The sequence below is a fragment of the Hippocampus comes genome, unplaced genomic scaffold, assembly GCF_001891065.2.
Source record: "Hippocampus comes isolate QL1 unplaced genomic scaffold, H_comes_QL1_v1.1 scaffold36, whole genome shotgun sequence".
Taxonomy (NCBI): domain Eukaryota; kingdom Metazoa; phylum Chordata; class Actinopteri; order Syngnathiformes; family Syngnathidae; genus Hippocampus; species Hippocampus comes.
In genome coordinates this window covers 136,538-150,228 of record NW_017805695.1, presented here as the reverse complement: position 1 = coordinate 150,228, position 13,691 = coordinate 136,538, and the positions used below count along the sequence as shown (strand labels likewise).

The 13,691-nt window shown below is 40.7% G+C and overlaps 1 protein-coding gene across 3 annotated transcripts in view; it reads right to left on the bottom strand.

Annotated features, from left to right (window-relative positions):
* The window catches only part of fbxw4 (F-box and WD repeat domain containing 4), a 74,195-nt gene that overhangs the window by 57,623 nt on the left and 2,881 nt on the right, over positions 1–13,691 (bottom strand). For 2 of the 3 annotated variants that reach the window (XM_019882198.1, XM_019882199.1), the window contains exons 2-5: positions 9,376–9,471; positions 5,497–5,682; positions 3,023–3,155; positions 2,792–2,877 (exon numbers count right to left, since the gene is read on the bottom strand). In XM_019882198.1, the coding sequence (XP_019737757.1) occupies positions 2,792–2,877; positions 3,023–3,155; positions 5,497–5,682; positions 9,376–9,471 (501 nt within the window). The remainder of the gene's footprint in view (positions 1–2,791; positions 2,878–3,022; positions 3,156–5,496; positions 5,683–9,375; positions 9,472–13,691) is intronic. The other variant, XM_019882200.1, reaches the window with a different exon arrangement.

Genomic DNA, 13,691 nt, shown 5'->3' with positions numbered 1-13,691 from the left:
TTTGCGGAGAGGGGCGTCGCCCTCATCAGCGCGTTCTGCGGCGCCATCACGCGCGACGAGGAACAGCGACAGCACCTTCTGCAGGTCGTGGAGCGACACCGGGCGTTGCACCCGTGCGCGAAGTAGGCATGGGATGGCACGCACGGGCGGATTTCGTTTTTTTTGCGGTCTAACAGTGTCACTAGTGTTGATGGACATTATAGACAGATGGACAGATAGACAGATGGACCAGTTAACATGGACCAACAATCTCACCAGTGTTGAAGGATAACCACGGTTGCCTTTTTTGCAATACATGCGTTCCTGTCTTCCGTCTTTGAATTATTGCAAGTGCGAACTGAACAAAACAAAATCCTTACTGTACGGGAGAAACCGTACTACCATTCAGCCCCGTAACATTCTTTCCATAGGGGAAACTTTGGTCGCTCTGCGGGACGGGATAAAATTATCCGATCGGAATAAAATTTTGCACACATCCTTGTGTCATAGTATCGACAAGATTTCCGACCCGGCCCGACGAATCCGACAAACTTTTCCAAAATGGACCACCCTAGTGTGCATGTGTATTGAAGGGGGGGTGTATGCGTGCATGTGTGGTAACGGGTCTATCGCGGGAGATTGGCAGCTTTAAAAGTAGATCTTAGGCCAAAAAAGTTAAGGCATCCCTGGTCCAAAGTATCAGAATTTCAGCCTCTCAGCAGTACAGTTTCTGCGATTCTGGAGTCGTCCATGAAAGCCAACAGGTTATCTTGGACAAGTGCAAACATCTGATCTTTTTTGTCTCAGTTCATATTTGCCTATTTCCTGACATGCCACAGAACAAAGTAGTTAGTCACTTCTGCAGCTTCATTGACTGCATTTTCATTAATGTATGCATTTTCTGCACTATTGATTTCTGCACTTATTTTTCATTTTATTTCAAGCACTGAATGACCCCAAGAGAGCCAGTGAGAGGCTGAGGAGGGGCCTGATGTGGCTATTGTGTTTCAACAAGCCACTTTCTGGCCTCAGATACTACCTCAGAAGGTGTGGGTCAAATTCAACCCCCCCACCAATCCTTAATCAGTCCCTTTCAAAGAGAAAAACAAGACTGGAAAGAGCAGGCTTTGACATGATTTGGATTTCAGTGAGAAAACTTTACCATCTCACATTTATTTTCTGAGTTTAATCAATCGTGATTATACTTTGTCTCATTGGTATGGTATGATGTGCTGCAAAGTATTTGCTACGAAACCCCAGGGTGGGAACAAGCACGTTGGATGACAGAGAGTCAGTCAACTTCATAATGAACTCTGAAAACTAGTCATAATATTGAACCTGGACCTGAATTTAACAGCCACATTAATCAATAACATCAGCAGCTTTTAACCCTTTCAGGGACAGCGGTTACTTCAGTGGACAGTTTATGTTATTAGGTTACAGGGTATATGAAATGGTTAAAACTGTCACGAATCAAAGGAATAGCATCTCAAATTGATTTAAGAGACTCAAATCCAGGGGTGTCAAACTCATTTTTGTCACGGGCCACTTTGAAGTTATGTATTCCCTCGGAGGGCCATTAAGACAGAGACACCAAATAAATGTTTCATCTCATCGCATTTTTACTAAGACACAACAAATTGATGGAGTACCAGTTTTAAGTCAACCATAATAGTTTGATCCGTGATTGTTCAAGTGACTGTAAACAGAATCACAAAACTATTACGAAATCTCAGCGTTATTTATGACACATTACGAGTTGACATTTCAGTACAGATTTTAGCAAGGAAGTTGACACACGATTTGCTTTCACGGGCCACAAAAGAGGTGTGGTGGGCTAGATCTGTTGCCCTGGCCTTGAGTGACACCTGTGCTCTTATCCATAGTTTTGTCTCCAGCAGGTTAGACTACTGTAACAATCTACTGACTGGGATCTCTAAGTGTGCTATAAGATAGCAGCAGTACATCCAAAATGCTGCTGCTCGAGTCCTGACTAGAACAAGGAAATCTGAACATATGAGCCCAGTGCTCAGGTTTCTGTATTGGCTTAATGCCACTCAGAGATTAGACTTCAAACCGCTCTGTTCACCCCTTCATGGTAACCAAAGTACTTTGTACATCTCTGACAAATCACATGAGATTTCTTGGGCTCGAAGAACCCCAGGCAGTGGTCTCCTCAGTTTTATGGTGATAGAAATTGGGACGGTCTTGCCGAAGATGTGACACAGGTCTCAATTCTGAATATGTTCAAAACTAGGCTGAAATACTTCTATTCGGTTCTGCATATGACAATTCAAAGTATTTTTTCTACTTGCTTTTAAAATAATCAATTCACGATTGTTTTAGCCCTTTCAGGGACAGCGGTTACTAGAGTGGACAGCGATTCACATGTTGTTTTCTCTTATATTAATTGATCTTAATGTCACAGATGTGCATGAACATCTACAATGGACCCTTACATGTGTTGCCATCCACTGCCATTATTTTTTTTTCATGCCTAAAGACTAATAAAAACACGAGAAAAAAAATCCTGATGTAGGTTACTATTATTTGTGCATGAAAGGGTCAATGTTTTAATGCAATGATTTTGTGTGCCTTTTTGTAATTTTATATCACTGTAAAAAACTTTGAATTGCCTTGTAGGAATTATGCTCCACAAATAAACTTACCTTACTTGTGTTGATTTCTTTACCTCATTGGAACAATACTGTGACAAACTTAACATTGCAGTTTGTGCGAAAGGTCGCAAATATCACTTTAGTCAAACTTCAATTCACTGTGAAAGTTGGTATGGGTATGAGGAAATTCCTACCTTAGTGTGGGATTAATTACAACAGACCAGACTCTATCATAAAGGGGAATCAGATCTCTGGGGCAGCTGGAGGCCAATGTCCAGATCTAGAGAAGGAATTAAGAGTCCTGTCAAAATCTGTCATGCATGATTCATAAACGGATACAGGTATTCGTTTATGGTAAGTACGAGTAAAAAAATAATGACAATTGGTGTTATAATGTGCAATACGAATGGAAAATGAATTGTGACCTTGATTGTTTGGTCTCTCGAGCCACTGACGATGAGTTCATTCCTTGAGTCAATACAGTTTACTTCCTGATTATGACCGAATAACTTCATTGTGCTGTCACTCCTTCTGTTGTGCACCAGAATCTTGCCATCACTAAAATACACAAAGGGGGGTTATTACAAGGACAACTCGCTCATCTGGTAGGGTGTAGGTGAGCTGAAAGATGTAGCAGATATCATTTCAACTACAATTCAGCTTGACTCTTTTTCAAATTACGGCATTTCGGAGGACAACTGGTTAGCACGTCGGCCGCACGGTGCAGAGGTGAAGGGTTCGATTCCAGCTCCGGCCTTCCTGTGTAGAGCTGGCATGATCTCCCCATGCCTACGTGGTTTTTCTCCGGGAACTCCGGTTTCCTCTCACATTCCAAAAACATACATGGCAGGTTAATGGAACACTCTAAAATTGTCCGGAGGTGTGAGTGTAAGCGTGAATGGTTGTTCGTCTATGTGTGCCCTGCGGTTGGCTGTTAACCAGTTCAGGGTGTACCCTGCCTACTGCCCGAAGACAGCTGGGATAGACTCCCACACGCCCGCGATCCGGGTGAGGATAAGCGGATTGGAAAACGGCTGGACGGATGTTTTTCAAAAACATATTTTCCGCACTGTAAGGCGCATTCCATTTTCTCAAAAGCCGACAGTGCGCCCTATAATCCGATGCACCTAATGTAAAGAGCCTATGAGTTTCTTTATATTCCCCATTGAATAGTTTCCCTGTTAGTGTTCCTATCTGGGGGTGATTATTAGGAGGAACCAATTGGAACCTGAAAGGGTTCTGCCCAACACTAATTGATATGTGCATTCGCCAACACACACTCAAATAAAGAGAGAACTACTTTGTGAGCTCTGCGCAGCCATTATGATAGGAAGGTAATACCAAAAGCATAGTTAACAACTGACTAAACGAAGGAAGGAGACAAGCAAGACTTCTCAGGATATTTAGCCCCTTGTGGATGTGAGCCCACGAGGTTTATGTGTCTTTTTGTTGAATCAATTGTCTTCATAACTTTTGTCTTTCATTCATTGTTTTGTAATGCCATTTGTATTTATCTTTCATGTTTGTGTTTGTGACTAGTTCTCATTGTTACAGCTGCAGCGGTTTTGAAGGCTCTATATAAATAAAGCTGTATTGTATTGTATTCCCTTTAGCATTGTTCCATCTAGTAGATGCATAGCGCAACTGCAACCACTATTGTAGCTTCTATTCTATGCGCCTTATAATGCAGTGCGCCCTATATAAGAAACAGTTTTAAAATAGGCCATTCATTGAAGGTGTGCCTTATAATCTGAAGCACCTTATAGTGCAGAAAATACAGTAATTAGTTTTCAAGTGAGTGACATTACTGCTCTGTTTTATTATTTATTATCATTTTTACTCTCCTTTATTAACCACTCACAAAGGTAGTGGAATAAACGGAGGCCACAAAACCACTCTTTTATCATTGCTTTTTCACTTGTTGTATTTTGCGGTCAATAAAAAACTGGACAACAGCGTTTTAATTTCTGGGTCGTCCCGGACGTCGATGTCTATTTACGCCACACTTAAAAAAGTCCTGAAATGGATCAACTGAAAATAAAATAAATCCACTGTATCCTTTGGATTTACCTAATTCAGACATGTACATATGTTACACGACTAAAACAATGGTCAAATGAAACACTAAATAGCTACCTTTAGGTCTCCATTCACACTTCAGAGCGGGCTGCTAAAGTGCGCCAAAAAACTCTTTTACAGATTCACGGACGATTGTCTGTATGCTCTGCCGCAAGCACTCTCACCTGCACGCATCGACAGCAACGAGGCCAATGTGTGTGGCATTTCACGTATGAAAATATTACCAAAAGAAAAAAAAAAAGACATTTACCTTCATCTTCCACTTCATCACCTCAAGAACTCATTCATAACTACTCTGAAATGCCCCCTCCCCCACCACCCCCACCTCCAAAGAGAAAGAAAATGTGGATTGAAAACAAACCACTCTATAAACCAATGTTGATTGCAGTTGCCTCATAATGTCAGGTTTTCTTGAAAAGTACGGTTTGAAAGTGAATTTTCAATCATAGTCCATTATCGTCCTTCATATCGTAAATTAAGCTTCGGCCGCCCAGTGACAGGACGGAGAAACTCACTCGTCATGGGGGCCTGCGTGAAGGCTTTCTGAAGGTGAATGTATGATCTGATTGGCTAAAAGAAGAACCAGTAATTTCAATGTTTTGTGTGTGTGTGTGTGTGTGTGTGTGTGTGTGTGTTTGTGTTTTTATTCCCAGAAAACAAGCAGATTTCACACAAGTACCATGTCTGAAGTTCAGTTCGGAGCTGTTGTTTGGTTGACTATTTTTGGCTTTGCCTTTGAAGCCAAAATATAAGTCACACACACACACACACACACACACACACCCCTTGTCAAAAGAAGACTCAAAAAAGTGAACACTACCTTCCACCACTGATCAGATGAGAGTCAGTCAGAACAAATCTGCAGACATCTGCCTGGTGGCCAGAGTAGACTTTTACAGGATTATACCGTATCTTCTTGCAGCCATGGCGCAGTGGGTAGGATCTAATTTCTGCAGCCTGAGACAAAAATAGTGTGTCCCCATCCAGCTGTATCCATGGCAACAATCTACAGAAATAATTAAAAGTCAAGTTAGTATGATAACATTGTGTGTCATATTTTGGATATTAGAGGAACATGTATAAACTGGTCATGATTATCAATGATGGTGGAGTTACATGTGCATGGTATCCTACTTCGTGTCCTCCAAACGGATATCTATTGTTTATACCAGTGTTTTTCAAACTTTTTTGAGCCAAGGCACACTTCTTTCATTGGAAAAATCTCGCGGCACACCACTAGCTGAAAATGTGAAAAAAAAAACAAAAACGTTTATTTGAATAATTAATGTGTTATATTGATACTATCACCGTTTTTAGCATTGAAGAATGACATTACAACAGCTTGAATTGGAATGAACACAAAGAAAAAAGTATTTTCTCATCTTTCATATTTATTGTTTCACCGTCGTCCTGCATTCATGTGTCACAAATTCGCTTGTCTCTCGTCGAAACACAAGGCAATTGGCTAGCTGTTGCTGCTCCCTAGCGGTATGGGAGGGTACTACATGATTACTTTCTGGGCGAAAGACCACACAGGCATACAAATTGGATATTTTCCCACGGCACACCTGACAATGTCTCGCGGCACACTGGTGTGCTGCGGCACACGGGTTGAAAAACACCGGTTTATACAATACAGTGAAACTCCTCTACAGCAAAATCATGTTTGCAGCAAGAAATTTTTCACAACAGGGGGTTTTTCACTGTAGCAAATTTGATCTCAGATGTAAGCACACACACACCCACACACACAAACGTATGTGTACACACACACACAAACATATGTGTACTCCATTTTTATTCCAATAGTGCATAAGTATGAGCACACACTTATTTGACACTTCACATTGTCAGTGTAGAAAGAAAAAAAGGGAAAGAAATTGCGAAATTTACGATGAGCATTCACTTTCACTTACATCAATTTCTTGGATAATGTCTTTTATTTTGCTTGCTCCGTCTTTCATTTTGATCACTTTTACCCTCTCTTCCAGATCAGAGCTTCTTCTTGTCTTCGCTGCTTGACATCCAAATGTCTGTTTTGTAGCCATTTTAGCAATGCAACGTCCACCCTCGTCTAAATCTAACAATAACAAATACTTCCTGGCATGCAATGAACTTTTAAGCCAGCCACGGGACGCTTCGATGGCCAGTTAGCTCTCGAAGGCTAAAAACCTTACGCTAACTGGAGCGCTTTTTTTTACTGGAGCGCTAATGAGAGAGAAGCGTTCCAGTTAGCGTAAGGTTTTTAGCCTTCGAGAGCTAACTATGGCCATCGAGGACTACGAAGCGTCCCGTGGGTGTTTTTAGCATGATAACAAGTGAAGCATTTGAGGAAACGTTCTTTTATTTGAATGTCCGTCGAGCCATAAGCAATTTACTCTGAGCAGCTAATCGGATGCATTCCACTCTATCTTCCATGGATCTAGCTTCAGTATCGACACACATAGACAGTGAGGTCCCTCTTGGCCAATCGGAGGCCAGGATGATGCTCGGTAAGCCAATGGCAGAGCAGCTATGAATATGTTGAGTACAGGAAACTCGCAGCTGTGACCGAAATAAACATCGTTCACTATGTAAACCAGTGTGGTGGTTGCTGTTGCCTTTTTTCGAACAAAGCAGTAGAGGTCGCTGTTGGATAAGACTTCGTTGTAGTGAGTGTCTTCACGAGGCTGGAGCAGAGAAAATGATTTCGTATAACGCAACAGGGGGGTTTTCGTCGTATGTGGGGCAGGAGAATGGGAATTGTGTTAATGCATGAAGATGTTTTCACATAAGGGGGTATTTTCGCCCATGTAGGTTTCGTTCTAGAGGAGTTTCACTGTATACACAAACCATAAACAAAACGTTTTGACCACTTGCACAAAATCCTGAATCAATAAATCAAACGTTCTGCCTTTCCAACAACAATACAGTACTTAGTTTTGACAACCACTTACGCTTTTTTTAACCATTGTTTTAAAATGTGCAGTAATTTGTGCAGTGAAGATGTGTAGAGTGAGAACATTTTCACCCACAGATGTCACCTCTTCGATTGGGGGATATTATACTACACCTGCAGAGCTGCCAACCGACAGAAGTTCACTTTCAAAACCATTTTTTTGAATTTCCATACTTTCAAAACTATGTCAAGAACATCACCGCGAGGCAGTTATTGCATACCCATCCATCTATCCGCTAGGGTGGAATGTGCGCTGGAGCCTATCCCAGCTGTCTTCAGGCAGCAGGCAGGGGACACCCTGAGCTGGTTCCCAGACAATCGCAGGACACATATACACAAACAACCATTTGTGCTCACAATCACACTCAAGGACAATTGAGAGTGTTCCATACACCTGCCATGCAGGATTTTGTCTGTACTGTGACAAGGACGAGAATTTAATCAAATTGACGCTCTTTAGTTGATGATATCTATCCGTTCATCCATTATCCGAGCTGCTTATCTTCAAAGGGTTGCGGGCGTGCTGGAGCAGCTGTTTTCGGGCAGTTAAGCGAGGCACACCAATAATAGTTAAAAATGGTGGTAAATATTAGAAGATAACTGGTGCTTTCGATTAATTGTGAGTGATTGAAAAGTGGGGCAAACTGGCCAAAATTACATAACTCACCTTTTGTCAAAGTTGCACAAAAGTAAGGGGGGGGGGCTCCTTTATATGGGAGGTTTGACTATGTTTGCCTTGGGACCGAACTGACGAACTACTGCCTCGGAGTGAGCCAGTGACATCCCCAGCAGCCTGACCACCAGTTTGTGATTAGCTCCTCATGTACTAAAGAAGGCAGCAGCTATTATTTGCAAGAACTCATCAGAAATGCATGACACATTGACCATGTGAACTTCATACGTACAGTACGTGGCGGTCATATGCTTCAATTTGGTGCCAAGCGGGTCCCCGCCGCTGCTGGCTGCACAGACGCACAGCGCGTCTTTCTCCATCAATTATGAGGCACCCGGGCTTGATTGCTCCGCACCCCGCAGCTGGGAAAGCCCTCCTCCCAAGTCTCCACTCAGTGCCAAAGTGAAGCATTTTAAAAAGTGGAGGGAAAATTAAAACCCCTCTGCAGCAGCAACCACTCTATGAATGAAAATTAACTGTGAGGACCATGTCAACAACAATGCTGCGTCTGCGAGTGGTGTGTTGTCAAACACAAATTGCAGTATCCAGGAACTATTTTTGTTCATTTTCAACCCGTCTGAGCAATTTGTCCCAAGTTTTGCTTTTAATATCCAAACGACTAACCAAATGCGAAAGAGTTAGTGTTTAGGGATTTCTGTCCAAAAAAAAATCTGGATGATCCATAACATGTGGCAGCTCTGCATACGCAAGGATATGGCTCTTGAGAACCGGAAGGTCAAGGTTTAAGTCCCAGTGCGGAAATTGACAATTACATGTTAGAGAGATGCTAGTCTGCTTCCTGATGACTGTTAAGGTACACCTGAGCATGCCAAAGACCACCCAACCCTACCTCAGGAAGTGCAGCACTGTTGCATGCCCCGATACTGTGACCTGTGTGATCTGTGTAATCTGGTCCTCTGTAGTATCCAACATAAAATATTTATAGCAGAGTGCAAACTAAATTTCCACTTGCATGATAATCATTTGTATATTAGAAATGACAAATTGTGAATGTGTATATGAGTATTTCCGGACACATTGTATAAGCTACATTAGATGACATTACAAAAATGAAAACCATCACTTACTTTGTTTTCCATTTCAAAGGAGTCGATCTTTTACAGACACCGTCACACCAGTTTTGAGCAGTCTTCACTCGGTCCTTCAGCAGGATGTGAGGATATCTGCAGTCGTAGAAGTGACAGTGAAATATTATTATGTCATCACCACTACACATGGTCGTTGTTGAGTGTTAGTGCAGTATTGCTTGAGAACCCCATCTGTCTGAAGGTAGGTATTCCTACTACATATAATGTATGTAGCTTTCATATACCTCATAAAAGCTATGAGGTGTCATATACCTCATAAAACCTTTGAGGTATATGAAATTAAACCAAAAAAAAAAGAAAAGCTACCTAACAATTTGAAAATCTCGAGTCTCCATTACTCTCAAGAATGGGAATAGCAAGTAACCGTTAACACCCCGTGCCCCCACGTGCGTATTTTTGCCAGATTTTTCAGGTATCTGCACTTAATCATCAGAATTTTTTTTTTTACTTTTACTCCCTACGTTTGAAATCGATATATATCGTATCTACTCCTTACTTTGTCAAAATAAGCTTTTTATTTTTTATGAGCTGTGAAAAAAAAGTGAATACAACAGTTACATATTGACAGGGAGCGCCAAAATGTATATGTACAGGGTTCGACATGAACGGTGGCCCAAGTGACTATGTCAGGGGACCTGAAGTTTACTAATGGTGGCTGGGCCACCACTAGAAATTTCTAGGGCCCGACCAATGATCTGGCCAATTGTTCTTACTTTCGAGTGTTCTAACCTTTTAGAGCAGTTGGGTGATTCTAATGTTTACTTAATTCGCTGATTAAAAAAATATCAATATAGTTATTATCAATAATTATGACGTATCAAATTATTAGATCACTTGAGGTGACATGCCATTCAAGGCTAATTAGTTTATTCTTTACCAGCAATGCTTATAGCAGCACAATCGTTGTGAAGGATTTGACCTGGATGTTATTATATTTTACAGGCAACTGAGAGTCACGGTTTGTTAATGAAAATAATAATAATGACTAAAAAAAGTGCAACATAAATATAACATGAATCCACATACGTCCGACCGATACGGCAAGAAAAGCCCAATATGCCCTCTGCGCGGGAGAGTGGTCGGGAATTGGGAGGCTACTGACAATCGTCCGTGAATTTAGGAGGTTATTTGGCATAACCGTGTTGACTTTTTGTTTGACTTTAATTTAATCTCGCTTGAAACAGGAAGCATGAAGTTGACATTTGTGAAGTTAGCAGGATTTCATCCACACATACGGTTCATTTGTTACGAATGGCAATAAAGTGATGTCATCGGTAATCAGACCCAAGGGTGGGCCATCAGGGCCTTGCCTCCCCACCAAGTTACTTTTGTCCTCCTCCCCCCAATTTGAGGCTTGAGTCTCAGAAAAGTATTTTATTTATTTATTTATTTTTGGGGAAAAACTACAAAGTCCTACTCTGTTTACCTTTTCAATGGTTCATATTTACATACTTTGTATGTATAAAGTTGTGTGAGAACCGATTTCACATGATTTCGGCATGCGCGGTGTAATTTGTGGTTTGAGGACTGGAGACAGCGTGTGCGGCACAGTAGGGAGTCTGGGGCTAGCATACGCACAGTGTTGTAAAATCGTTCATCAGTGTGCGTTGATGACCGGTAACTTGTGTCATTCTTATTTACGTGTCTGTTAGCACATTGTTAGAGCAAGCCATTATGTGTTCCACCTAATTGTTTAGTTCACAATTTTGTACAAGGTTTTCAATGTACCCACATGAGCGTGTAGTGATCAATTAATTTTTGGTATGTCATGAAGTCAGGTCCCGAAAGGGCACCAATCCAGTGTTACAATAAGAGCACAAACCAGAAGTGCTGCATAAATGTTGCGAGCTGAACCACACTTGGTTTAATATGGCTAGTTAAGTGAAAGTGTCATAACTTTTGTGGCGTACACACATTTAATGGCCACATAAACACACCCAGGCCCGAATACCTATAGCCCACAATAGTGTCAGACAAACACTTGTCTTATCTTTTACTACAAATTACATTGTTTTATTATGAATGATATTATTTATCATCTTTTATTATTTGTCACAATATTATCATCTTTTATTATTCCTTATTCTTATCGCTATATTTTATTTTGTTTAGACAAGTTGCGTCGTGCCAGCGTTGATGGAAGTGACGATTTCTGTTGATGTGCTGTTTTGTGATCATCATTTTTCAGGAGACCCCAAAACGAGGATGCTTGTTCAATTGCAACATCAAAGAAAGCAAGCAATTGCCAACAGTGGTGAATAATTTGTAAAAAGAACACACATGCATGGGGACCGACTAATATAGATTTTTTTTTTTTTTTAAATATTAAATTCATTGAATTGTGATACGAGGTATCAGCCCAATCCCAGAAATATACAGGGTGGTTCTGGCACATGGTACAGGGTCAAAAAGCTAGATGTAGAACACTGATGTGGCTTCAAAAATTCATTTGTACTGGCCTGCCACATCAGGAAAATAAATGTTTTGATGATTCCACACAGTTTTTTTTAAATTTTTTTTTACTGTATATCTATTTACACGTGACGACAAAAAATATACAGTGCCAACAACAGGTGGTGGTGGAGGCGGATATTTCTCAGGAGCTGGAGAGGAGGATTTATCGTGTCATACAGTATATGAGTTTAATTCCATTTGAAACATAAAGCACTACGTTAACGTGTGTTGTGATAGTTCATCCAAGGAATGATCAATTTGTGATGTGCTCTAAGATGTGACATCATGTTTCATTGTCATCTCCACAAAAAAAAAAAAAAAACCCGACATCTGTTCTCTGAGGTTATGTCTGGAAGGAGGCGCTAAAATATAAACAGAGGAGGTAGGATCGAGGAGGTTGCAAATAAAGAAATGAGATTTGGCTGCAGTGGCTGTGTGCCTGTTCTGTTTACTGCACTTGTAGACCATATGAGATCACACTCCGCATCGCCATCATTAGCCGTAGCTGATCACGCAACATTTCTTGGCCAAAATATCACTGGTCAATTTGTGGCAGTTATTGTGCGTCATTTGTGATTTCCTTCCAAATTTTTTAATCCCCTCAGACTGTTAAACAAAAACAAGAAAGTGGTTGGACAAATTCATACAGTATGAATTCATCTTTAATGCTCGCAACCTCACTGCATGATTGGCAATGCCAAGTGTTCCTTAGGTTAGCCAGCATGAGCAAAACTAGAGTCAGCACTTTCTAAAGCTGCATGGAGATGGGAAATACAAGAATACAGCGCCGCTGAAATCATGGCGAAGAGTGCCAGTTTTGAGTTGCAAAAATAAATAAATAAAATACTATGCCCGTTGGCTTTGTAGCCAGTCGCAAATCGCTCTTTAAAGCATCATATTACATTGCATACCTAGTAGCAAAGTAGGGCAAGATAATTATACCATTTGTTAGAGCCTATCTTAGTGAGCAATCCTTTACAAAGTCGGTAGACACAAAAAACAAAGGAACACATTTTTTTTGCAAAAATGATTTGACAGTGGAACTTGCCAAGGAGCCGGATAGTTCTGATTTTATCTCTGCAAGGAAAGTGGAGCTGAAACGAGTCGTCAAGTAATTTGGGTACCTTGATTCAAAAAATTGCTCAGGGCATTTTTTTCTGCATTGGGTACCCTCACTTATGTACGTGTACATTGCCAAGACTTTTAAGCTAATCACAGCAACAATTATTTATGCTATGCATGACAGTAATGTAAAGTATCTAACTGAAATGCCGCCAACACAGTAAGAAGACCAACTTCAAAATAAACCTAACCTTCATACATGGCAATGGCGAGTGATGAAAAAAGCGGAAGGGGCGTGGCCTGGACGGGGGCGTGGCCTGGACGGGGGCGTGGTTACTTACAAAAGTGGCACTAAACATGCTGAAGATGAAGTGTATTAAATTTACACAGTTTGAAAATTGAACAGAAAAAAATCCCAAGATCGCCACTATTCTTTCAAGTGAAAATTTGTGCAATTTTGCCTATGCATTCCTGGTGAGCACCAATATGTAACTCCAAATTTGCTGCTCAAAATCAAAACTAAAAAAGTAAACACATTCCCTGCCATATTTAAGATTTGTTCATGACTTGTATTCATAAAGTGTTGTGTAAATGTGATAAAAAGCTGTTGATTCTTACCTCATACAGTGATAGTGAATATTTATTATGCATACAATTTATTATGCATAACCGTGCTTTATTATCCAAGACAAAACGTGAATTATCAATATGAATATAAAACGCAAATAAAAACAAATAAATGTTATCATGCTGTTGCTACAAATGCATACCAAATAAAA